The 26198-nt window shown below is 54.9% G+C and overlaps 1 protein-coding gene across 1 annotated transcript; it reads right to left on the bottom strand.

Annotated features, from left to right (window-relative positions):
- Positions 1-217: 217 nt before the first annotated feature.
- Positions 218-24654, bottom strand: TESPA1 (thymocyte expressed, positive selection associated 1). Its single transcript, XM_067535054.1, has 13 exons — positions 24570-24654; positions 13676-13882; positions 12996-13038; positions 10667-10716; positions 10232-10285; positions 9604-9640; positions 9068-9169; positions 7786-7994; positions 6456-6971; positions 5743-5891; positions 4137-4221; positions 2954-3091; positions 218-297 (listed from the first exon to the last, which is right to left on the bottom strand). The coding sequence occupies exons 2-13, from the start codon at positions 13839-13841 to the stop codon at positions 218-220; spliced, it is 1629 nt and encodes a 542-aa protein (XP_067391155.1). The 5' UTR covers positions 13842-13882; positions 24570-24654.
- Positions 24655-26198: the final 1544 nt, after the last annotated feature.

Here is a 26198-nt window from a genome sequence, read left to right as displayed (position 1 = left end):
CACAGCAAGTGCAGGCCCCATGCATGTCGGCCTGTGGGAGCCCCGATCTGTGCAGGCCCGGGGTTGGGTTGTGGGAGCCCCAATTGAGGCCCCAAGGCCGACTGTGGTGCAGAGAAAGCATCTCCTCCATTTCAGAAAGTCCCGTAGATGAGCTTTCACCAGCTGGAAACCCCATTCACACCCATGGGTCTCTTTAGCAGCCAAACCATGTCATGCTTCATGCTGTGCCCAGCTCTGCCTGAAAATCGCTGCTTGGCTGGTGGATTTCCTGTAAACTCTTATTTGCTGGCACAGCAGCTGCAGAAGGAAACAGCAGCTGAGATTAGCATGAGCTGTTTCTAGGGGCTCTTAGAGCCATCCCTGAGCCACTCCAGTCCTGCTATCCCCCCTTTCTGGGGCTGCTGAGGGAACATGGGTGGTCACAACTCTGGCATCTGTACGATCGCTCTGTCTAACCCTGCTCTGAGTGGAGCTGTTCTAGCTACAGAGATTATTTCAGTGACAGACACGAGCTGCACGGCTTGAGTTACCCATCTTTTCCTGTCCTAAACTTTCATGTAGCTCTAACAAACCCCCTGCTCAGGTCTTCAGGGAGAACTGAACCACGGGTCATCAGTGCTGAAAGCACAGGCCCCTACAGCCAGAGCTAAAGGAGCAGCCCCGCTAGCTGCTGCGAGTAGTAGATTCTTATCCTCTTATGTCAGACACACACACACAGACACAGCGTGCGGGCTTGGCTGACTAGCGCTGCTAGGGCTGGTGAACTAAGTGCCACGTCCTCTCTCGCCAGTGCTGGGGTGGACGAACCTGTTGGGATCAAATCCCAGTCGGATTGGAATCTTCGCTCCGGAGCCTAACAAAATCTACTCCCAGCGCTGGGGAAGGCGGCTCCGTTAGAGACATTTACCCTCTGGGCCCCCAGCACTTGTGGGGAGAAAAAGGCACGAGAAGCTGCTCATGAGTGTGCTCTGACCCAGACAGAGACCCAGAGCTGTCAAAGGAGAGCATGTTCCCAGGGCTGCCTGTGGGAGAGCTGCATGTGGAGGGGACGGATTGTTTGGTGGTTGAGATATTGCACTCAACTCAATTCCTAGCTCTGCCACAGACTCCCATGTGACCTGGGGCAAGTCACTTACTGGTAAACCCCCCAGCAGAACTATCGAGAATCCCCCCCGCCCTGTTGAGAAGAGTGGAGAACCCCCACCCCCCACCCTGGAGCTGCTGGGTGCTGATCTCTTCTACAAATCTGGCCCTTAGTCCCCGTCTCGCAGAGCTGTAGTGAGTGTTGGGTGGGGCTCAGCTGCTGTAGGCAGGGAAGGCCTGAGCTGGAAAAGGATCAGAACTGAACTGAATAGTCACCCCTCTGCATGCACCACCTCGCCCTCCCGCCATTCTAGAGCTGTGCTGGGGGCAGCATGGAGTCCTACCCCCGAGGGGCCTTGTACACTCCCAGGGCAGCACAGCTGAGTCACCACGACAGGAAGGAAACTAACAATCCAAGGGGAAAAAGTTAGTGGAAGCAGCTGGGTTTGGACATCGCAAAGCTACCGACAGGTACAACTCTTGGGAGCCTAGCACAGGGTGTGGAACCAGGCAGACCCAGCACCATGCTACAGATGGGGAAACTGAGGCACAAAGGAGGGACCTGACTCACCACCAGTCACAAGGCAAGTCAGTGGCAAGGTTAGGAATTGAACCCAGGAGTCCTGACTCATGGTCCTCTATCCTGAGAGCCAGGCGCTGAATGCAGGCAGCCTGATTCCCAGCTCCTGCTCTAATCACTAGACCATGGCTCATCTTTGGTTTGGGGGAGTAAGGCAGACTGATGTTGCTGGGCTTGTCAAATTAACCCAGGGGATCAGTTCTGTCCCCCTCCCCCCCCCCCCATCCAGCCTCCACACTGCTCCCAAATGTGGGGGATACCCAAAGCCCGTGCCTTTGGGCCTGGAGGAAAGTAACTGTCACTTGTGTCCATTCATACAGCTCCATAAATGTGCATAGACGTCTGCTCCCATGTGTTTATTTACAGTGTGCATGGGCTGGTCCTGAGCAGTATCCCAGCTGTCCTAGTGTTGCAAGCACTACAGCGTGTGTGACAAGATCAGTTTCAAAGTGCTAGTGACATTGTGCGTGATGAGCCGCAGGCCACATGGGGTTGTGGAGCAATTGCTGCAGATTTCATGAAAATTCCCCATTTGTGCCAGCAGGGGGCACTCAACAAAGACAGAGAAAAGTCCCCTAACTCCACCCCATCACCATCCTGGCAAAGCCACGGCTGTGCCCCAAGTGTTACTGATATCACTGGTGAACCAGGGGCCGGGGGAGGAAGGATGGTTTTCTGCTGCTTTTGGCAAAGGTTCTGAGTCTACTTCTCCTTTTAAAACACCAGAGAGGGGCCCTTCCACCCACCCCAGGGTGCCCTTCCCACCACACTCTGCACCCCTGGGTCACCATGGCTGCCTAGCAGGTGGCTGTCCCCCTGCACTCCAGGCTCGCCCTGGTGAGTGGATGCCCCTTATCGCACTCTGTGCTCTTGGGCTCACCCTGGCACCCTGCTGAGTTCCCAGTCACCCCATGACCCTGCATCACCCTGGTGGCCTGGTGGGTGCCCCCTACTCCAAGTCCTGGATCATGGGCCACCTTGGTTGCCTGGTGCTTTCTGAATTTGAGGAGTTGAAGTACAATTTTGCTGTTTCCAGGCCGCACTCTCTGCTCCATCCCCCATGACACAGAATGCAGGGGACCCGTAGCGTTTCCCAGCCTCCATCCCTGGCTCAGGAAGCTGCAATCCCGCTGCACCAGGGATCATGCCCAGACCCTGTCGTGGCTCATGAAGAGGTTTGGTTCAGGCTGCGAGGAAGGTGTGCATGGTCTGGAGACAGCGGGTATCTTCCTCCTGCTCAGATGAGTTATCTCAGCCAGGAAGTCCTGACCTACACAGCCTGCCCTGTACCAGGTGGGTCCTCCATTGGCCTGCCGAGCTGGGAGCTGGCCGTGCCAGCAAGCTGGGTGGGGTGCGTCGAGTCGGGCACCGGCTCCTCCACAAAACCGCTGCTGTCAGACTGAGCACTGTGGGCGTGGAGCATGAAACCTAAAGCCAAGGAGAAAAAAGGCTGGGACCGGGCACCTCTTGTTGGGGCATCAGCATGGAAGACTCGGCCCTCTGCCCATTCCACACTAGCATGGCTGGGGGCTGCGTGCAGGGCTGTGTGTGGGGCTGGGGGCCAGGAGCAGGGCTGGGGGCTGCGTGTGGGGGTGAGGGCTGCATGGAAGGCTGGGGACTATGTGCGGGACCACATGTGGGGCTGGGAGGCCTCATGAAAGGCTGTGCATGGGGCTGGCGTGCTGTGTGCAGGACAGGGGTGCCACATGCCGGGCTGGGGGATGTGTGTCGGGTTGCACAAAGGCAAGGGAGGCTGCCCTTCTAGCAGACACGCTGTAGCTGCTTGGAAGCTATGGGGCTGGGGCAGAGGTCCCTGGGTGGGAGCTCAGATTGGATGATCGAATAGGTCCCCTCTGCCTTACTATGGCTCCAGGAGGGGTGCACTAGCTCCAGCAAAGGGCCCTGGGAAGCAGGGGGCTCATGGCCCAGCACTGGTTGGAGTAAAGCCTTAGGATCTGCGAGGCAGGACCTGCCACCCTTCCACCCCATTTGTGCAGGGGAAGTTTGTTCCCAAGGGTGTCTGCCAGGAGTGGAGCCAGGAGCCCTTGGGTGGACAGGTCTCTCTGTATGAGGATTCGCAGAGCAACGCTCTGTCCTGCTCTCCATCAGTCCCCAACAGTTGGGCCAGAGAGACACAGGGTGAGTGTGGGCACAGCAGCATGGGGAATGGATGCCCCAGTTCAGCCCAGCCCAGCCCTGACTCTGCTCTCCCACAAGCTGGGCCCACCCTGCCACCTGGGGCGTTACCCATCAGGCACCCAGCTTGGCTGAGATGCACTGCCCAGGGCCAGGCCCGCCCCATCCCACGGGCAGACAGCCCCTTTACTGCCTCCAGACCCCAGACATCTCCACTGAGCCTCCCCCCAGGCTCCAGTGCCCAGAACAGTGTCCCTGCAGAGATCAGCTGGCAGCTGGAGGAAGGCCATTCCCCAGGCATGGCTCAAACAGGAGCCGGGGGCTCCTGCCTACTTACTCTTCCGGTGTCTCGTCAAGGTAGGTGCGGGCAGCCAGGCTGCTGCCTCAGGGGTGCCACCCTCATCCTCACTGGTGCTTTGCACCTGAAAGCAAGAAAGCACACACTGGGTGAGAGTGTGGGCATCACAGTGAGGGGAGCAGACTCAGAGGCCAGTAGCAGGGGGCACTGGCACACTGTGTGAGTGTGTGAGAGTGAGAGAGATTGGTGCCCCCTGCCGAAGAGAATGAGAGCTCTGTGTGTGTGTGCACGCACACAATGCCGGACATTGTCTGTCACTTGACCCCAGAGGGGGGTGAAAGAACATGTTAAAAGAAGAGATTTTGCAATCTCTCTGTCTCTCTCTACTCCACTTCCATCTACAAACAACATGAAGCAACTGAAGGAGGAGGTCCTGGCTGACGGAGGTCAGCCAGCCTGTGGTGTGCATTATCTGACTGAAAGTGTTAGCTTAGTTTAGAATGCAATTTGCTTTTCTTTCATCCTGATCAAATCTGACTTATTTTCCTCTGACTTATAATCACTTAAAATCTTTCTGTAGTTAATAAACGTGTTTGTTTGTTTTATCTAAAGTAATGCGTTTGGTTTAAGGTGTGTCAGAGACTCTATTTGACGTGCTAAAGCCGGTGCATATCAATTTCTTTGATATATTGGTGAACATATGAGCTTGCAGAGTCCAGTGGGCAGCACTGAACACTGTAAAATGGCACTTCCTAGAGTTACATCTGGGACTGGGGATAGTGGCTGGGGATCATACCATTGCATAATCCCATGAGTGGCTGGCTAGAGGCACTCACTCACTGAGTTGGGAGCAGGGGGAACTTGCTTGCTGGTGGCTATGCGTGAGCTGTCCAGGGTGGGGGTTCACACAGCAAAGCAGAATGAGATGCGCTCCAGGAGTGGGGGATTAGGGTGACACAGCAATATACCAGTCCAGATTGCAGAGGAGAATGTCACACCTGCGTCTTCCTCCCCAGCCGCTGTAGGAGGCCAACCCCCCCTCATCCCCGACTCCCTCCCTGCCTGGAGCCAGCTTCACTCAAAACTTTCAGTCATTCAAATCCAAACAGTCTAGATCATTGGCAGTGCATCAGGGACGTTTGCTGCACTGCAGCCCAGCTCCCCTCTGCTGGCAATTCATCCTTGGCCCGTCACACAGTATCTAGCTAGTTATCACTCCTGTCATCCAGTCTTTTTGGCTCTTTTCACTCTGACTGTGCCCAATAATCAGGAAGGGCCAGATTATGCCCCCAGCCCCACCCAGGCAGCTCCCCACACATGTCCCACAACTGTCCTGCATTGGATTCGTCCCAGGCAGCTGGTGTATCCTGTGCTCCATGACTAGGCAAAAGGACGGCCAGCTCTCCCTGTGAGGCACTGTCCTAGCCCTATGCTCTGCTCTGGGAACTGAGTGCTGCATGCTAGGAGCTAGAGGGGGTGGGGTGGTACAGGCACATGGGCCGGAGAAGGACCATTGAGGCGTGCATGCAGGGGAGAGGTGCAGTGCCCATGGCTACGGAGCATTCCCTGTGAGGTGGCAGGCAGAACCTGACCCCCCCAGGGGGCTCAGTGATTAGGCGCAGGGTGTCCACGTGCCAATACTCACCTCTTCCATTTCAAAAGAATCGTTCTTCTGGAGGGGCAGCGTCTGTGCCCAGCGGGGCCCATGGAGCGTGGAGCCCTCCTCTGCCACCCACGAAGCAGGAACCTTCCCCAGGGAAAGCGACGCTGGCCCTGGAACTTCGGCTTCCTGTGCTTGGGGATGTGCAGCGTCCCGTGAACCACACGCGTGGGAACTCCCTCTGTGCGGTGAGTGTTGTTTGCTTTCAGCCCTTGGCTCCTCTGCCCATGTGAGAACTTCTCCGCAGGCCTCCAGCCTGTCCATCCCTGGGGGCAGTAGGGTTATACAAGAGCCAGCATTATCCCTGCTTAGGGCCCTTGATAAGCCTAAGGCAAACCCAGCCTCACTTCCGAACCCCTCTCCGTGCTCTGGATGGAACCACATTGTCTCGACAGCACTCCTGGCTTTGGTGGCCGTGCAGTGTGTCCCAGGGGATAGGATGAAATGAGTCCATGGTGCGGCAGTGCCTCCAGCATAGGACCTCTGCATGTCAGACCCTTCTCCCCCTGAGGGGCAGGACGCATCCACAGAGACCTCCCCTTTGGAAGAAGCCCTCTTCATAGGGGCTTCTCCAGGGACTTTCTTCTCCTGGTGGCATAGACTACCCGCCCTCTCCACACACACCCCGTCTGTGCCACCAGCTAGCCCCTGCGAGAACCACTGCAGCCAGGGTGGTGCTGGCACTGCAAATAGCTTGCCTTTTCCTCCTGGAGTAGTTGTGGCTGCCTCGTCTCCGTGGCAGAGATGTGCTGAAACACACGCTGCCAGCTCTGGTGACAGTGGCTCTTGGGAGGAGCTCTCCACTCCACCTTGGCACTGGGATGTTCCCAAGGGCATCTCATGAGCTGCCTCTTCCATGCCCTCTCTGTCCGTTTGGTCAAATTGGAACCGCTCCTCCCTCGCCCGCTCCAGAACCTCCTGCACCACCCTGCCCAGGCTGCTCCTCCGGCGGCTGGGTACCCCGCTGGCTTTTCGTGGGGAGTCGGCTCTGGGCGAGGTGTACAGGCACATCTTAGAGACGGCTCTCTTCAGACGGTCCACAGGAGATGTAGCCTCGGCCTTCGTGGGCATGACCCAGATGTCGGGGATTTCTGAGCAAGCCCAGAAAACGTGGGCCGGCGAGATCTTCTGCAGGGGGGTCTTGGAGACATAGGAATAGAGGCAAAAGAAGGCGTCCGCTGTCGCAGCCAGCGCCTCCACCTGCTGGAACCGACCTGGCAGCATGGAAAGGAGAGGTAGGGAGGTCAGACACTTGGCAGAGATGGGGGACGCTCAGGGTCAATCAGAAGTTACTGGGCCAGAGGCAGAGCAGTTTCTGGGGACATTCTCTCACCTAGGCCATGCCCGTGGCTGGACTAGATGGTCAGAACAGCCCCTTCTGGCCTGGACAACTGTGCATCTATTGGCTGAGTTGCTAAGGGGACCTAGTTAGAGGATCCTGACTGCAGTAGTTGGTTGAAGAGGGATCTGAGGGGCTGGAATAACTCCCCAAGTATCAGAGGATCTCCATGAGCTTCACTACAGTGGATCTCATTCTGCCTAGCTCACAGATGGTGAAACTGAGGCACAAGAGGGCATGCATCTTGCCCAAGGCTGCGCAGAATGGGATGAGTTGGGAACAGAACCTAGGAGTTGTGACTTCTAATCACTTGCTCTTACCACTAGGCCCCTCACATTATCCCCCACTGGCATGACCCGTCCCACCACATCATTCCCCCACTGGCACAAACCATCCCCACCCCACCCCGGCTCGGCTCCCAGCGCGGAGCACCAGAGCAGGCCGGCCCCAGAGATGGTGCAGCCACTCCAACGGGAACCTGCCTCTGGCACCATGGGTATGAACCCCTTGAGTGTAGTGACTGGCCAGCAAGCTGGGTTGGGCTAGGCAGGGTGGCAAGGCTCAGAGGCTGCCTCGGGCACAGCTCACAGCCTCTGGTCCCTCCCTGCAGGTTTTTCAGCCTGGCTGCTTTAACCCCCCGCAACCCAGGCCCCTCTGTAGTGCCCAGGCATCCCCATGGCAACACCTACTGGCCAGGGTCAGGCAGGGATCCTCCATCTCCAGGCGCTGCACCTGGGCCTTCAGGAAGAGCTGAAAATCGATGCCTTTGGCCTGGGAAGGAGCCAAGAAGAACCGGGACGGGATCCGGGCTGTGGCCTGAGGCTCGTCCTGCACAAAGCCCAAGTTATAGAGAATCTCCTCAGCGTCCTCCTGGCACCGCTCCAGGATCTCAGAGATGCTGCAGAGAGAGCGGCACGGTGCACTGAGACAGGGGCAATGGGGCTCGGTCAGCCTCTCCTGCGAGGACAGGTGTTGGAGCAGGGGAAACCCCACACACCATCCCCACCAGCATAACCCATCCCTACGGCCATGTCCCCACCACCACACCCTGTCCTCACCACCAGCTCCCCAGCACCATCCCCCATCCCTCCTGCTACCTCCCCACCTCCACATCCCATCCCCACACACCATCCCCACCAGCATAATGCATCCCCACAGCCATTTCCCCACCCCCACGCCCAATCCTCACCACCAGGTCCCTACCGCCAGGTCCCCAAAGCCATGTCCCCACCGCCATACACCATCTTCACACACAATCCCACCTCTGCCTCCCCACCAGCTCACCGCATCCCTCCCATTACTGTCCCACCGCCATGCCCTACCACCACACACCATTTCCTTCCATCCCACTCCCCATTGCCACATACCATTCGCCTGCACCAGCCTCACCGCTACCTCCCCACTACCATGCCCCATCTCCACACACTGTCCCCACTGCTAAATCCCATCTGCATACACCATCCCCCACCATGCCCACCCCACACACCAACCTCCCCACTACATCCCATCCCCACACACTGTCCTCACACCATGCCCATCCCCACCACCACATCCTATCTCCACATCCCCATCTCACACACCATCCTCACTGGCCCATCCCCCACACTATCCCCACTGCTGCCCCTCATCTCCATGCCCCATTCCCCACACCTTTTACCTACCTAGCCTGGGCCTTCCTCTCCAAGTGCCCTGGCTGAGACCAGTGGGGTGGGGTGGAGGATAGTCCAAGGGATTTGCTACTAGATAGATGCCAAAAGGGAATGCCTGGCTGGTGTTGATGGGCCCCCGGAAAGACCCAGCCTGGTTGGCGCTGATGGGCCCCCCTGAGGGGTGCAGCCTAGCATTGGGACCCCCAAGGGGTCTGGCCTGGCTGCAGCTGCATCACCAGAGCTCAAAGGCCAGATGAACTCGCTGCCCCTGGGAATGGCAGCCAATCCCTGGGGCCCTGTCCTGAGGCCCTCGGGGTCCTACCTGGAGCTGGTCTTGTTGGTGCCGCTGGACATGGCGCTGGATGCCATGCTGTGCCCGAGGTGAAGGTGCCGGCCTGGCCAAGGCTTCTCCAGCAGGATCCTGCTGCGGGAGAGAAGGCAGGGGAGGCTCACAGACAGCACGGGGTAGCGTGGCCTGACCGGGGCTGTGCCCAGCCAGGGTCCTGCTCACCGTCCCCTGGGCAGTAACACCCGTGCACCAGATCCTGCCCTACATCACCCCAGGGCTCCGGCCCAGGGAATGCCCCACGACTGAGTCTGAGGCCCACAGAGATGGTCCAGGGCCTGATCCCGGGGAGAGGCTGCTGGGAGCAAGGCCTGCAGGTGCGGGCGAGCCACACAGGGAGTGCTCCTGCCAGGGCTGGGCTGGCGAGTGGAGACCAGGCGTGAGGGAGCGGGAAGCCTGAGTGCAGGACCTTAGGGGTATGTGGGGACACAAGGGCCTGTGCTCAGGGCTGGCTAGGGGTGGGAGAGGCTGGGCTCAGAGTCCCCTGGGCGGGCGGGATCCAGGAATCTCACCTGCCCACAGCTTTGTCATTCCTGGGTAACAACAGAGCTGGAAGAACGAGGAGAAGAAATGGGTGATTAACACAGAGTGTCTCCAAATCCCTGCTTGGCACCCCCAGCGCTGACCCCGCCACCTCGGGACTCCCCTGGCCTTGGGCAGCCTGGGACAGGCCTCACGTGGGGCAAACAGACAGCACTGGGGAGAACGAGTCAGCACGACGTCTTTGGCCCAGAACCAGCCACCCTTGCTCATGTTCCTGGGGCCCAGGCTGGTCAGGGAGTTTATGAGATGCCGTACTGGTGCCTGCCCTGCACGGTGGTTGAGTCTGACGTGCTGGACCAGGGGGATCAAACCAATGAGGGAGGGAAAAGAGATCTGAGCACATCCAGCTGCTCCGAGCCCCCTCCATCCTCCCTCCGCACTCCCCCTCCTCTCGGCCCATTCCCAGTGCCTTGTCTCCTTGCCCTGGAGGTGGCAGGGAAGTCACAGCCCTGATGGGTTCATGGCCAGGCTGCCCCATGTGGCTCTGACACCGGTGCAGAGCTGATGTAAACTGCCCTGCGCCAGGGGTGACTTTGGCCCCACTCCCCGGCTGTTCGGGGAACCCATCTGGGAGCTGGCATCCCTCGCGGCTGGTACCTTCTGCACCCAGCGTCAAGTCGTCCTCAAAGCTGGTCCCGTTACTACTGCATCCTGCAAGACAGCAATGGTTGGCCAGGGCAGGACAGATCCCTGGGAGCTGGGCCAGAGAGCCCTGGGCTAGGCAGGGCTCTCACCCTGCAGGGGTTTACTCGGGCAAAGGGAGTGCTCAAGGATCCCAGGGTTGGGGAGCTTGATCCATGGACTTTCCCCTGCCCTCCACAGTGGGGGACTCCCAGAGTATAGGCTGCTCCCTGCACTGAGTGGCGACAGGTGACCTGCAGCGCCCTGTACAGGGATCTGTTCCCCCCACCCCGCCTGGGCCTGCAGTTCCCTTACCCGGGACCATTCCCCTCTCAGCTGCACAGCTTGAATTGGGCTCTGCCTGCCAGCTCTGACGCGGGAAGGGGCCGAGCGCAGGGGAGAGCGACCTACCATAGGGGGCGGGCAGGCCAGGCTCCTCAGGCAGGACCTCCAGGGGTGCCCTGAGCCAGAAAGAACAGCCATTAGCCGCTATCGTCATTGTTATTTCAGTGTGATGGTCTCTCCAGCACCCTCTACGCCCCTTGAAGATTGAGGGCGTCTCTCCCTACTGCCCCCAATGCAACCTCTTACCCATAGACCTCCACTGACCCCTCTGTCCTGGAGAGAGTACAAGGCGTCCAGCCCCATGGAAGAAGGAAATGTGCAATGGGTGTGAGGGGAAGGCGAGGATGGGGGTGGGGAAGCATGCGAGGGGAGGGCTGGGTTGAGGTGGGGAAGGGGGTGGGATGAGTACGAGAGGAGGGCTGGGATGGGAGTAGGGATGAGTGTGGGGCAGGGATGGGTGTCGGGGAGGACTGGGATGGGGTGGGGATGGATGTGGGGGTAGGGCTGGGATGGGATGGGATGGGGGGTGAGGATGGGTGTGAAGGGAGGGCTGGGATCAGCATGTGGGGTTGGTAATGGATGTGAGGGGGTGGGGATGGAGACAGAGATGGGGCTGTGGAGTGGGGATGAGTGTGAGGGGGCAGGGATGGGGATTATGATGGGGTGAAGGGGGTTGGGATGGAGTGAGGGGAAGGGAGGGCAGAAACAGGGTCTGTCTGTGCTTGGGGGGGGGGTCCCTGCAGTGACTCCCCCTGGCTGTGTGGCTGCGCTCTGCCAGACCTGGGAGCCTGTCCCCGGCACTGACAAAGTGCCCAGCTTTAACCAGTTTGTTTTGCCCTTGGAGCTGGCACAGCTGGAACATCATCATGGAGCAAAGCTGGCGGGGGGGGGAGGGTGTGCTCCTATCCTCACTCATACTCACACCCCCTCTGTCTTCCACACACAGAGCAGGTCTCGTTCTCTCCAGGAGAGTGCAGCAGTGTCTCTCTCTCACACACACACAAACACAAAGAGACAGCAGGGGGCAGGAGCCAAGGTACACAGCAATGTATAAAACATTCAGTGGAGGGTGAAGGGGTGATCACCAGCAGCCAGCATGGATTGACCAAGAACAAATCACACCAAACCAGCTTGATTTCCTTCTTTGACAGGCTAACTGGTTTGGTGGATGGGGGAATGCAGTGGACATAATATACTTGGACTTCAGCAAGGCTTTTGACACAGTTCCACATGACATTCTGATAAGTCAGCTGGAGAAATACGGGCTCAACAGAACTACCATTAAGTGGATACAGAATTGGTTAAACAACCCCAAACAAAGAGTAACTTTATTAATGGAATGAGGTCGAATTGGAGGGAGATCTCAAGTGGGGTTCCACAGGGATCTGTTCTGGGTCTGGGGTTGTTTAATATCTTTATTAATGACCTGCATGTAGGAATAGAGAGCATACTGATCCAGTCTGCAGATGAACAGAGCTAGGGTGCGGGAGGTTGCCAACACTTTGGAGGACAGAGCTAAGATTCAAAGGCATCCTGATAAATTGGAGAACTGGGCTATGGACAACAAAATGAAATTCAACAAAGTCTAAGGCGCTACACTTAGGGAAGAAAAACCAAATGCACAAATACAGAATGGGGGACAACTGGCTTGGCACCAGCACTGCTGAGAAGGATGTGGGAGTTGTGGTGGATCACAACCTCTACACAAGTCAGCAATGCGATGCTGTTGCAAAAAAAGCAAATGCAATTTTAGGTTGCATTAACAGAGGCATAGCATGCAAGTCATGGGAGGTGATAGTACCGCGCTACTCAGCGCCGGCTAGACCTCAGCTGGAGTACTGTGTCCAATTTTGGTTACGAATGTATACAAAGGATGTGGAGAAACTGGAAACAATCCAGAGGCGAGTGACAAAGATGATCAGAAGGATGGAATGCAGCCATATGAGCAATGACTGAAGGAACTGGGTATATTTCGTTTGGAAAAGAGGAGGTTAAGGGGGGAAGTTTTCATGATAGCAGTTTTCAGATACTTGAAAGGCTGCCATAAAAAAGATGGAGGAAAGTTGTTCTTTCTTGCCACAGGACAAGAGGCAGTGGGTTCAAACGACAGCACAGCAGATTTAGATTAAATCCAGGAAAAACTTCCTAGCTGTAAGAACAGTAGGACAATGGAACAGACTTCCTAGGGAGGTTGTGGAAGCTCCTTCACTGGAGGTTTTCAAAAGGAGGCTGGCTAGCCATCTGTCTTGGATGGTTTAGACACAACAAATCCTGCATTTTTCAGGGCGTTAGACTAAATGACCCTTGTGGTCCCATCTAACCCTGTGGCTCTGTGACACACACACACAGAGCAGGGGGCCGCAGTGACACACACACAGAGTGCAATTGGACTCACCCACATTCCTGCAGCCAGGTCTCGATCTTGCTGGAGGAGCTTCCTGTTGGAAATACAAAAGTCCATCAGATAAACAAGGAAGAACCCTTTCCCTCCCCCTCCCAGCCCCACACTCCCACCCTGCACCTCCCTCTGTCAAAAGCCCCAGGACCTCCTCAGGGCCAGCCCCAGAACAATGTGGTCATCGGAATGAGCAGGATGGGTGCACCCAGCCTGGGGGTCTCAGCGGGTTTCCCTGGGTACTGGCCCCTGTACTGGCTGGAAGCATCACCTCTCAGGATGAGCTCTGAGCCTCTTCTTCCTGTAGACAGAGGGTGCAAGGCCAAAAGAGAAGGTCCAGTCCTGGCCCTGGCCACTCTGCAAAGAGAGGTCTCAGCCCCAGGAACAGGGCTGAGGCTGTTGGGGTCACGGATGCAGCCACAGGGTTGGGAACAAGGTGCAGGGGTTGGGAATGGGATTGTGGGGTCAGGAGCCGGCACATTTCATCTGTAAACAAAAAGGCGGGTGTCTTTCTGACTGGTGCTAGGGGTGAGCGAGAGTCCCACATGCACCCCGACTGATGGGAACGGGAAGCACAGCACAGGAGTTAAAGAAAGAAGCCAGTCCCACCCCCCCCCCACCCGCACATCTAGTCACATACACCCACATACATAGACCCACTTCCCTTGCTGTTCTCCCACCTTCAAGGAAGACATCGTCCAGGTGCGGTGGCTGCAGCTCGGGTACATCCTGCATGGCCACTGCGGCCTCCTCCTCCAGCATGGTGGTGCGCCAGCACCGGCTCTGCCGAACCCACGCTCTGCGCTTCTCCCAGGACGAGGGGCTCAGCACTGATGCACCCTCCATGGCTTGTGGGGCTGCAGGGCCTTCTGGGCAGAGCCAAGATCCTGAGAGAAACCAACAGTCAGTGCATCCAGGTCTGAGCTGAGCCACGCTTCCTGTGGTCCCTGCTGCTATGGCCTCCTGCAGCCCGGCAGGTTTGGTGTGCCTCCCACAGGCTCCTGGCACCACTCTGGTTTATAGCGCCTGGAACCACTTCCGTTCCCAGCGTCTGGAACTCTCAGTGACCAGAACCGCTCCCATTTCCAACACACAGAAACACTCCCATTCCCAACATCCGGAACCACTCCCATTCCCAGTGCCTGGAACCGCTCCCATTCCCAATGCCCTAAAACACTTCTGTTCCCAGCACCTGAAATTGTTCCCGTTTCCAGTGCCCAGAACCACTTCTGTTCCCAGTGCTCTGAAATGCTCCCGTTCCCAGCGCCTGGAACTAAGGAGGTTAAGGGCGAGTTGATCACGGTCTGTAAGAACCTAAATGGGGAACAAATATTTCCAAAAAAAGAGCACTTCTATCTAGCAGAGGAAGGTCTAACACAATCCAATGGCTGGAAATTGAAGATAGACAAATTCAGACTGGGACTAAGGTGTCAATTATTGGCAGTCAGGGTAATTACAAGGAGGCAGACAATATCACAGAATATTTTACTACTCTTGAGAGGCTGTGTGCAGCTCCTGAAATTCCTGCTGACAAGAAAGTCACTACCCTGATTACAAGGTTAACTGGTAAAGCTCTGAATATATTCAATGAGACGCCAATTTAGGATGCTTTAAATTACTGTAAATTTTAAAGAGATTTCAGATGACCTCTGAAATGTAAAGGGTGAAAGTCAGAAATCTTAAGAGAAAGGCTGATCTGAGTAATGGGGAATATGTAAATAGGATGAAAGGTCTAATGGGAAAATGGGTGAGGGGAAAAGGTGTGGGAAGTTTTGAACAAATGTTTGAGCCTGTTGCTCAGGAGTATTTCCTAAGCATATGTAAAGATGATGTGAAGCAATGCCTATGGGATAAAAATGTGAAGATTGTGGAGGAGATGGCATCTCTAGCTGATGCCTTTGAGCAGACCCAGGCATCTCAGAAAGGGGTTTAAACCTGGTGGGAAGGGAGGATCCCATTTTACCCCTGCGAAAAAGGAGGCTGGCGGGGATGCTGGGCACTCACCTCCCAAAACCATTCCCCTAATCTTCATCCAAAACCTCCTGTACGTCCACTGATCACCTGAGGAAGAAATGCCCTGTGCTGGGGGGAAGCAGGTCGTCCATGTCAATGCTGCTGTCCTCAGCACAGAAGTCTTGGAGGCACCTGACACTTATATTGGTTTTGAGGGATTGGTCTCTGCAGAACCAGACATGGAGCATATGAAGGTTGTCAAAATTAATGGCAGCGAAAATTTACGACAGGAAGACACTGGTGCAGAAACGTCTGTGGTTATGCAGTGTGTAATTCAAGAAGATGACATACTGCCAAGACATAGGGCAGAAATTTTACGAGTACATTTCAGGATTCTTGTTCCTTTGGCCAAAACACACATAGAAACTGATGGGTTAGAAAGTGAATTAAAGGTGGGGGAGTGGTTGATGTCCTTGCTGACATGCTTATTAGGAATGTTTTTTTCTGTATAGCTCAGGCTGTAAGGTGTTTGCTCGTAGCAAAAAGGAATATTTTTCTGGGACCCCAGAGGGAAAGGGTAAAGTCCCAGAAACTGCTGAAGGAAAGGGAGAGTTTCTTTGATTCCTTTGCAGCAAAGGGAAGCAGCATGCTTCCAGGTGTTTGTGTGTGACAGGGGGCGGTAGGGTGAGACAGTTCTTGCACTGCAGCTGAAGGCAGCACCCTTCAGGAAGGGAGGGAGGTGGGGTGCCTGTCACTGAAAGAACTGTTCCAGCTGCTAGCTGCAAGCGCTTTGCAGCTGAACAAGGGACAGATCCCGCGAGCTGTGCTCTGGAGCAGGGCACAGAGAAAGAAAATGGGGGAAGAATAGTGGGAATGTCTCCTCACCGGTCACTTGGGAGAGAATGCCCAGGACAGTGGCTGGTTCAGCACCTGTGCGCCCCAGCGTGCAGCCTGTAACTTGAGTTCAGAGAGAGGACTGTGTGTAACTGACCTTTCAGAGGGAAGCAGTCCCACAGCTGACTTCTCGGGGACAGAGAAAGAGGTGACAGCGGGTATCGCAATCCAAGTCCCAGTTTTTCAGAACACTGGTCCTGAGGTGCTTGTGGAAAAGAAGTGTGTCTCTTTAAGTCAAGATGCAGCTCTCACACCTGTAACAGCCAAGAAGTTGAGTCCAGGAAGCTTCCAGGCAGCAGTTGTCTGTGAGCATGCAAATGACCCAGCTGGCAGAAGGGAAGGTGTCACTGTTTTCCTCTGGGCTGGGAAGACACAGAGCAGCTGAGGGAGAACTGCCAGGAAAAGGTGCATCTGACCAAAAAGCAAACACGTGTAACCCAGAAAGCACAAATCATAACCACATAGGACAAGGGAGCGGGAAAGGTCCCAGTGCTGAGTGCGAGGAACACAGGATAACCTCAAGAGGAGAGATGGATTTCTTGCATATGTAGACTCCTGGGGTTGAGAGACAGCTCCACAAGGGGCCAGCCAATATGCAGGATCACCCTCCCCCCCCCCCCTCCCCCCCCCAACCCTTACCTCACCAGATCCCGAGGTACCAAAATCTCAGAAATCTGATTGCACTAAGAACCCATGCAGAAACGAACACTGGAGGGAAAGAAAAGCCAATAACTGGTTTCAGGCAAAGGTTCAGGAAGGAGTTAAAAGACACAGAGCGTATTGAACAAACCAGACTATCTAAACAGAAGGCGTGGTATGACAAAGATACTTGTAAATGCCTGCTTGTGATAAAGCGTTTGATGCTACTGTTAAACCTCATGATAAAAAAATGGATGCTAATATTAAACCTTATGAAAAGGCGTAATATGCACAATTTTGGGGAAAGGACCTTAGACGTGCTACGAGTGGTAAATAAAAACACATCCTGTGCTAAACAGCCCTATGGTAATGCTGCTTCTCAGTTAATAAATGTAAACAGGCTTGCAGCTTGTCACAGCAGATAAACCATAATAAACCTGGTCTGCTGTATGGAAGGGGAAACTGAGGTACACCACCTCATCACTTTGATGACTAAATGCCAAGATACCTACACTCTAAAAACCATTAATATCCACACTGAACTAACGCCAATTGGCGAAGCGGAAGGGTTAATAATGCCGCAAAGATACAAGGAGATGCTTTCGAGCAACCCAGAGAAGACACGTTTGCTAATTTTGGAGATCACTGGACAGATCCACACAGAACTTTGCGAGAGCATATGTGGGTGACTATAATGTTTACCAACACCTGGGATTTATACTGTCAAAACCAAAAGAGGAGCTTGGTCATGTTGGTTAGTCAGTGACTAACACTCTTGCTGTAAACTAAGGGGGGAAGTGTGACGTTGTACCTCAAAATAGCACCATAGAACCCCCATATTCACCTCTGTGCTAGGATTAGGATCTGTTTTGTACAAAGTCTGCCTTGTGAGGTATCATTTGGAAAGTGATAATCTGTTGAGCATGACTCTTCTGTTCAATTGTACGTATGACCACTGTTGGAGGAGTTATAAGATTTTGCCATATGGTTGTTATTGAAATACGGTGTGAGTCTGGGAGACATCCACAGCCAGCTCTTCAGGGGTAGCAAAGGTTCAACTAACACCCACAAGACAGATTTCCTTTAGGACTAGCCAGCTACATGTTGAAGGCCCATTAAGGAGAATCCACTATCCCAGTGAGCCCCTCCCGAAGCACGTTAGACAATGGAAGGCCAGGGTCTCAGCACGGCTTGTAGAACATGTGATGCCGGTTCCATGTTTGAGGCAATATTTCTCCAGTCACATGAACCCAGGGTATAAATTGGAGTCTGTGACATCAGCTTCTGGCCTCTCTCTTCCCCTGTCTCAACACCGGGAAGATCATTTGGAAGACAAAGACTTTAAACTGGGGAGACTGGTCCCAGGCTGAGAGGGAAGCTAGCCTGTGTATTCAGAACTATAAACTGCCTGGAACAACTATTAGGATGAGAAAAGCTGTTTGATTCAAACCTTACTTAGACTTTAAAACTTAGACTGCGATTTTATTTTGTACGTAACCAACTTTGATCTCTATGCCTGCTACTTATATCACTGTAAATCTATCTTTCTGGAGTTAATAAATCTGTTTAATATCTTACCGAAAACAGTGTGGTTTGGTTGAAGTGCTTGGAGCATCTCAGCTCAGGCTGGCACGGGCTGTTGTACATCCACAGCCCTTTGCTGGAGTGGCAAACTAACTAATCAGCTTGCACTGTCCCAGGGAGTCTTGAGCAGTGTATTTCTGGGGTGCAAGGCAGGGGGCTTGGGTGATTGGCCGGTGCCCCTCTCTGTATAATTCATGAGTGCTTGAAGAGCCTCCATGCAATGAGCGTGATCACAGCTCCTGGAGGGGTTTGCTGCTTGTCACTGGCATAGCTTTGTGAGAGGCAGCCCAGAATGGATTGTTAACAGGGCACAGCGGTCCCACACTTCCAGGCTATACCTCGGGGATCCCATCACAGAGGGTCACATTCTCCTGCCATGGCCCAACCTGGAGAGTTAGGCTGGGCATTGGGAAGGTGCCACCTCAGGCTGCAGAGTCCCCTGAGGTCCTACTACAGCCCGTATTGTGTCAAGCGTAGGGTGGGGAAAAGAAGGGTGTAAACTCCTCAGCCCATCCCTACTACACCCCTCTGCCCAGCACCCTGCCCCCCGTGCTGCTCCAAGGGGAGTCTCTGCAGAATGGGGCACTGTTCCATGCAGAGAGTGCACTGCCCACCCCGCACCCCTAGCTGCCCCAGCCTGCCCTTGCTCTGGCTGGTTCTTCAGCCAGGGATCCTCCATGGCAGAACACGCCCTTGTGCGGGGGGTGATCTGTTAGGATATGTCAGAAATTCAATGAAATTGGGGCTCCAGAATGCATTTCTGTAACCAGATAGTTGGGGTAACTGTCAGACAACACCACAGGCTGGCCAGCGGCAGCACCATGGCCTGGCAGGCAAAGTGCAAGCTGTCACGCCTCTGGGGTGATGCGGATCAAAGCCCAGGGTGATGCACAGGAGATCATGGCCCAGGCTGGTTGCAGCAAGTGGGTCCAGCTCCAGGACAAGTGACAAATAAATGGTCGGTTTTCAGAATGGCGAGAGGTAAATAGTGGTGTCCCCCACGGGTCTGTGCTGGGACATATTCATCAACGATCTGGGAAAAGGGATAAACAGCGCAGTGACAAAATTTGCAGACAATATATTACTCAAGATAGTTAAGTCCAAAGCAGACTGCGAAGAGTTACAAAGGGATCTCACTAAACTGGGAGCCTGGGCAACAAACTGGCAAACGAAATTCCGTGTTGATAAATGCAAAGTAATGCACATTGGAGAGCACAATCCCAGCTATACACACAAAATGATGGGATCTAAATTAGCTGTTAGCACTCAAGAAAGATCTTGGAGTCACTGAAAACACCTGCTCAATGTGCAGCAGCAGCCAAAAAAGTGAAGAGAATGTTAGGAACCACCAGGAAAGGGACATATAACAAGACAGTAAATATCATAATGCCACTATATAAAGCCATGGTATGTCCACACCATGAATACTGTGTGCAGTATACAGTAGAACCCCGTTTATCCGACCCTCCATTATCTGGCTCTCCAGATTAACCAAGCAACAGCGCACTAGTCAGAAGCGAGCAATCTCTCCTGTGGCCACTAGATGGTGCTGAAATCTTGCACTTTCCCATTCTCCAGATTATCCGAATTTTTTGATTGACGGATCTGGTCTGGTCCCAATTAAATCGGATTAACGAGGTTCTGCTGTATTAGAATTGGAGAAGGTACAGCAAATGACAACAACAATTAAGGGTATGGAACAGCTTCCATATGAGGAGAGATTAAAAAGACTGGGACTGTTCATCTTGGGAAAGAAACGACTGAGGGGAGAGGTCTATAAAATCATGAATGGTGTGCAGAAAGCGAATAAGGGCGTGTTATCAACCCTTTCCCATAATGCCAGAACCAAGGGTCACCCAATGAAATTATAAGCATCAGATATAAAACAAACAGAAGGAAGTACTTCACACAACACACAGTCACCCTGTGGAACTCCTTGCCAGGGGATGTTGTGAAGACCAAAACTATAATGGGGTTCAAAACTGAACTAGATAAATTCATGGAGGACAGGTCCACCAATGGATATTAGCCAAGATGGTCAGGGATGCAACCTGATGTTCTGAGTGTCCCAAGCTTCTGACTGCCAGAAGCTGGGACTGGATGACAGGGGATGGATCACTCGATGATTGCCTGTTCTGTTCATTCCCTCTGAAGCACCTGGCATTGGCCACTATCGGAAGACAGGACATTGGGATAGATGGACCACTGGTCTGACCCAGTATGGCCGTTCTTATGTTCTACCACTCAAGAAAGAGATCTTGGAGTCTGAACACATCTGCTCAGTGTGCTGTGGCAGCCAAAAAAGCTAACAGGCTGTTAGGAACAATTAGGAAAGGGATAGACAATAAGACAGAAAATATCATAATGCTGTGTGCAGCTTTGGTCATCCCATCTCAGAAATATATATTAGAATTGGAAAAGGCACAGAAAAGGGCAAAAGAAATGATGAGGGGTATGGAACAGCCTCCATATGAGGAGAGATTCAAAGGACTGGCACTGCTCATCTTGCAAAAGAGACAAATAAGGGGGAATATGATATATGTCTATAAAATCATGACTGGTGCGGAGAAAGTGCATAAGTGTTATTTACCCCATCACACAGGTCACCCAACGAAATTGATAGGCAGCAGGTTTAAAACAGACAGAAGGAAATACTTTTTCACACAATGCACAGTCACCCTGTGGAACTCCTTGCCAGGGGATGTTGTGAAGGCCAAAAGTATAAATGAGTTAAAAAAAGAAAGAGATAAGTTCATGGAGGACAGGTCCATCAATGGCTATTAGCCAAGATGGTCAGGGATGCAGCCCCATGCTCTGGGTGTCCCTAAACCTCTAAGAAATTGCCCTGTTCTGTTCATTCTGTCAGAAGCATCTGGCACCAGCCATTGTGGGAAGACAGGATTCTAGGTTACATGGACCATTGGTCTGACCCAATATAGCCATTCTTATGTTCTTATGTCTGACCCACAGTGGGGCGGGCACCACGTGTCCCCCACGCCACACGCACCCATGGGCGTTGGGTGTGTGTGGCCTGCAATAACCCCAGTCACTGAGTGGAAAATTGCACCTCCTCCTGCAGATGGAAACTCCTGGCGTGTGACGGCTGCACAGGCACCAGGTGTCCAGCAAGGGAGGCAAGCGACTCCCCCCCATCAGCCTAGCTCAGGGATTCCTGCACAGCGGCAGCTATGAAACCACCGCCCACCGCCTGCAGCTGCATCACTAGCACACATGAACAATGTCCTGGGCCCAGGGTCTCCCCCTTCTGGGCCGTTGATCTTCTGCTGGCCCAGACCAGGAGTCACGAGAGTGGCCCAGGGCCAGTGTGAGACAAGCGGGGGGGTCTCAGCCCAGTTCCCTAAATTGCCTTCTCTGCTAGGCTGGTGTGAGGCACCCTGCCAGGAGCTGGGGCCAGGGGAGCTCTCTGCACCATTCCCCTGCTGAGGGCAAACAGATCTCGGCCCTGCGGGGGCAGCGAGCCATGTACAGCAAGACTTTCCCTGAGGAACTAGAAGCAGCGACCCGCCAAAGATCCACGCTCCACATGGGAGAATTGCCATGGCCAGTTGGAAAGCGAGAGCGTTCCCCACACCATCAGGGCCACAGCCTCAGCGAATGAATCGTCATGCCCCAGTGGTAGCCAAGGAGCCACTCAGGACACGCCCTGCGCCATCACTTCCAGTGCCTGGATTTTGTGTGTTCTCCTGGCTCCCGCCACAGTGAGATCTGGATGTGGCTGGAGCTCTGGAGTGGGTCCTGCATGAGGGAAGAGCAAGACATCAACGTCTGGGGAGCCCTCACCCCTCCGCCCCCAAGATTGGGGTGATGCCAAAGAGTTTGAGGTCACCACAGGCAGCAAGAGTCTGTCCTGTGACCACAGGAAAGAACTGCAGAAATGTCCGATTTCTTCTAACTCTGAACCAGGAGCTCGGCTAGTGTTCTCCCTACCACTACTCCATCTCTGCTTCCACAGGTATCTTCCCCGGCTCCCTGTGCAGGCCCAGGCAGTGCACAAACTCTCACGCGTTTCCTAAACACCCCTGCAAGTGGAATTGTGTCTGCAAATCCTGGCAGAACGGGGAAGTGCTGTGACTCCTCCTGCGAATCCATCGTCGCATGAGTGTCTGGGGCTGAGGGGGCTGCATGGCTGTCCTGTGGAGAAGCCACGTCACATGACTGAGGAAGTACCAGTCGCACAGCTCGGCCAGCGCATCGCGAGCAGCCAATGCTCAGAGCAACAGCCACGGAGAGTCTGCAGGAGCCTGGGAAGCTCTTCATTGATCCATGAGGGTAAGGCCAGAAAGGGACATTAGACCCTCTTGTCTGGCTCCTGGGTAGCACCGGGCAGAGACTGGCACCCAGTCACCTCTGTCCTGATCCCACTAGCTTGGGTTTGCCTAAAGCCTCTTCCAGAAAGGCCTCCAGTCCGAATGGGAGGAGCCCCAGAGACAGAGACTCCAGCCTTTCCTTGGGCGTCTGCTCGAGTGCTGATCAGGAAAGGTAAATGAAGAACACGCCAAGCTGTTGCCACCTTCCATCGAAGGCTCCAGCTGCCTTTCACTAGCTTTCCAGCTCGCGGGAAACTCTGTCCCTCCTCCTTGGCTCTGGCCACAGGGATCCAGCCCTTGTCACTCCAGGCTGGGTTACCGTAACTCCCTGTATCTGAGGCTGATTGAGGGGCAGGCTCCAGCTGGTGCAGAACGTGGCTGCCCACCTTCTCCATGGCTCAGGCCCCTGTGAGCATCTCAGGCCTGTGCTCAGGTGCCTCCACTGGTTCCCAGACAGCTCCCTGGGCTGGTTTAAAGCTTTGGTCCAACTTGTCGCAGCAGTTAAGGAGCGAGCCCCAGCCACATCATCGATGGCACACGGCAGCAGCTGTGCTCCCTGGGACGGAGCAGATCACGGAGCCCAGGATGAGTGCAGGGGAGCTGGGGACCCAGCATCCCCAGTCAGAGGGTCTGGCTGTGGGACGCACTCCCAGAGGAGATCAGGAGAATCCAGAATCTGGCCAGCACCAGGAAATATCGCAAGAGCTTCCTCTTTGTGAAAGCCTCTGCCTCAAGAATGATGGCCACACACAGACCCCACTGGCCCCCCTTCTTCCTCCAGACCCTGCCCCCCCTTCTATAACCAGACCCCAGCATTGACCCCCCTTCTTTACCCCAACCCTGACACTCACCCCCTTCTCCCCTCAAAATGGAAATCTTAAAAATAGAAGAAGACCCAAAGCCAAGTCCCTCCCTGAAGCAGAGTCAAACGTTTGGCCCCCGAAGGCAGACACGGCAGAGGCTCCCCAGCCCACAGCAGAGACGCAGGTGCCCAGCAGGCTGCTCCTGCGTCAGCTGAGGGTTGCTCCGTGGCTGCTGGGAAGCACATTGGAGTTGGCACCTCCAGGAGCGCCACGCTCCCAGGGTACGGTACCAAAGCCACACGGGGCCAGTGGGAGTGTCCTGCCCCCCTACCGGGCCCTGCCATGGCTGGGCCAGCCCCCGCGCCGCCACACGCTGTGGAGTCCATGGGAAGGGGCTGGCCTGTGCCCCAGCCAGGACTGCTGGGCAATGAGGGGAATGTGAGACGCTGCCAGGCTGATGGGGAAGGGCACGCGCAGGACACGGGGCCTCGCCCAGCAACGCAGCGACAGACAAGGCCCTCTGGAAGCTGCAGCCCCACCGCACTGAAACAGATCGGGGCTGACTCCCCTTCAGGCGACCTGCTCCCCAGGCCCCCCACAACAGACTGGGAGATGGCAGCCCACAGACCCTCCTGACGGCGAAGCAAAGGGCCATGAATGCTTCATCATGGATACGTCAGCTCTCCTGACCAGAGACTGTGTGAAACCATCAGTTCCATCTGCCCCCCCCCCCAAGTCCCAGCCCTGCCCCCTTCCCCTACCCCCAGCCATCCCCACCCTTCCTCCACCCCCTGCCTTGCCCACTCCCAACCCTGCTCTCTAATGCCTGCCCCTGTCTTCCCACCCTGCCCCCACCCCCTGCCCTCCTCTCTGGGCCCTCCCTACTCCCAACCAGCCCCCCACCCTGTCCCCACCCCCTGCCCTGCCCACTCCCAACCCTGCCCCCTCTGCTCCCCAACCAGCCCTCTACCTTCGCCCTTCCCTCTACACCCTCTCCTCTGCCCCTACCTTCCCTTCCTCCTGCCTTCTCTGCACCCTGCCTCCTACCTTAACTTCTACGTTCCCACCGGTCCTCCTCCCCATCTCACCCTCCAAAACAAAGCAGCAAGAGGGTAATTTCCCGTTGTTTCAGGTATATTATCCCCTCCCCATACGCCCTTGCCAACAACATCCCCCTGGGTCCCTCTCTCACCCCTGCACCCAGCAGTAGCATCTCTCCCTCTTTCTCTCCTGCCGTTCCCCCCCTTTCACCTCCCCCATTTTGCTGGCGCCACCTGCAAACCCAGCCCTGTGGAGTCCTTGCCCAGCATGTTGTTCTCAGAACAGGTGCCCAGAGCAAGGGTTTTGGGCAGCTCAGCAGGCCCATCACTCACCGGGGCTGGGAGGCGCCAGCGTGACCCCGGTCACTGGCTGACCAGTGGAACACTGCCTAGCACCAGGGAGAGTCCATCAGCCGTGGCGTGTCCCGTCATAGCACTGATGCACGACAGCCCACGCATGCATCTGTCGTCAGCAGGGAGGGAGGAAGCTGATCTGTTTTGAAGAGGAAATTTAAAAAAATCAACAACGAAACCTCAAACGTTGACCCACATCCGCTGCCTAGACGGGAAAACTTAATGATCCGCCAACGCAGGAGGGGGCGGCTAATAATAGCACACAGCCCTGATATAGCCCTCTGCACAGGGGAGATGGTACTGGCCTTGCCCCGCCCATAGAAGGGAAACTGAGGCACAGGGAGGGCAAAGGAGGTGCCAGAGCTGGAGATGAAACCCATTGTCTTGGCTCTGAGCTCTAGAACCCATGGCACTATAAGGCTCAACCAAAATTACTCCTTTGGCTACTCATGCTCTGCACAGCACTGTCCATTCAATGACTCTCAGCACACTGGCCAAAGGCTCCTTTGTCCCTGACGCCAGCGAGGTAGGCTAAAATTATTACCGGGAGAAACTGAGGCATGAAAACAGGAGAGTCACAAAGCAGACTGGTGGCAGGGCTGGCAGCCAAATCCAGCTCTCCAAACTCCTAGTTCCAAGTTTTCAAGATGACCTGCCCCGGCGGGCCAGGGGGAGTGAGTTTGTCCCAATATTCTGGTGTCTGCATGGAGAAGCTGGAATAAAGACTTTGAAAATCCCTGGGTGAGCAGGGCTGGGATCTCAGTGCCAAGCAATTCAAACAACCTCAGCTGGCAGCGAGAGCTCCTCCAGTGAACTCCTGGGCCTGGCCCTTGACAGTGTTTCACGCTGGAACTTGCCTATTTATGGACAGCAAAGTGTTTACATTTTAGATAAAGTGCTGATCTAGATTAATCTTTCTGTAGAACACAGGGTCTCCTGCCAGCTCATCCGCCCTGCTCCTCAGCATTCCATCGGGAGGACTGGCCGGGGGCTGGCCCAGCTGGGCCAGCTGTCTCCCTACGCTGTCTGACTCCCACAGCCTGAGGATCCAGCTGCCCCAAGAGTTGGGCAGCTCAGGGAGCCCTAGGGGCCCCGGAAATGGCAGGGGTGGGTGGCTCAGCTGATCCACAGACCTTGGAATCCCTCGGGTCCCTGACTCCAAGGCAGTCAGCCTGGCAGAGTTGCCCTGGAGCCAGGGACCTTAGAAGACTTAACAAAGGCAGAATGAAATTAACTCGATTCTTGTCAGTTTCACTAGTCTGCTATTCTGAAACTGAGGTCTTCCTACACTGCCAGTTAGGGCACAGCAAGCTGGTGTGCTGTGAACTCACAGCCTGGCTTGCCTTGCAGCAACTCACCACCTAGACTAGCTCTGGGTGGGTCACTTTGATTGCTGCTATTCAGGGTGCACAGCAAGACCACTGAAAACAATTCAGTCCACAGCTGCCGGGGATCTTGGGAGCACATTTTGTTTCAGAAACACCATGTTTCGGGGTTTCCAAAAGGAAATATTGTCAGATTTCAGTTCTGTGAAAATGTATGACTTTATGGCTCTTTGTCCCAATTTGAAAATGATCATGGAACAGAAATGGGGTTTTCCAGTTCGCT

Source organism: Emydura macquarii, unplaced genomic scaffold, assembly GCF_026122565.2.
Source record: "Emydura macquarii macquarii isolate MOO-44397 ecotype Brisbane River unplaced genomic scaffold, CSIRO-AGI_Emac_v2 contig_3472, whole genome shotgun sequence".
NCBI classification, from domain to species: Eukaryota; Metazoa; Chordata; order Testudines; family Chelidae; genus Emydura; species Emydura macquarii.
This window is presented reverse-complemented; position numbering and strand designations above follow the sequence as displayed.

What these genes read in the sequence shown, in the direction of transcription:
- TESPA1 (XM_067535054.1), bottom strand. Translation starts at nt 13,841, where the DNA reads ATGGAGGGTGCATCAGTGCTGAGCCCCTCGTCCTGGGAGAAGCGCAGA. An exon ending in CTTGACGCTGGGTGCAGAAG is followed by an intron (nt 9,641 to 10,231) that starts GTACCAGCCGCG and finishes TCGTTCTTCCAG; the next exon opens with CTCTGTTGTTACCCAGGAAT. An exon ending in AACTACTCCAGGAGGAAAAG is followed by an intron (nt 5,892 to 6,455) that starts GCAAGCTATTTG and finishes CACATCCCCAAG; the next exon opens with CACAGGAAGCCGAAGTTCCA.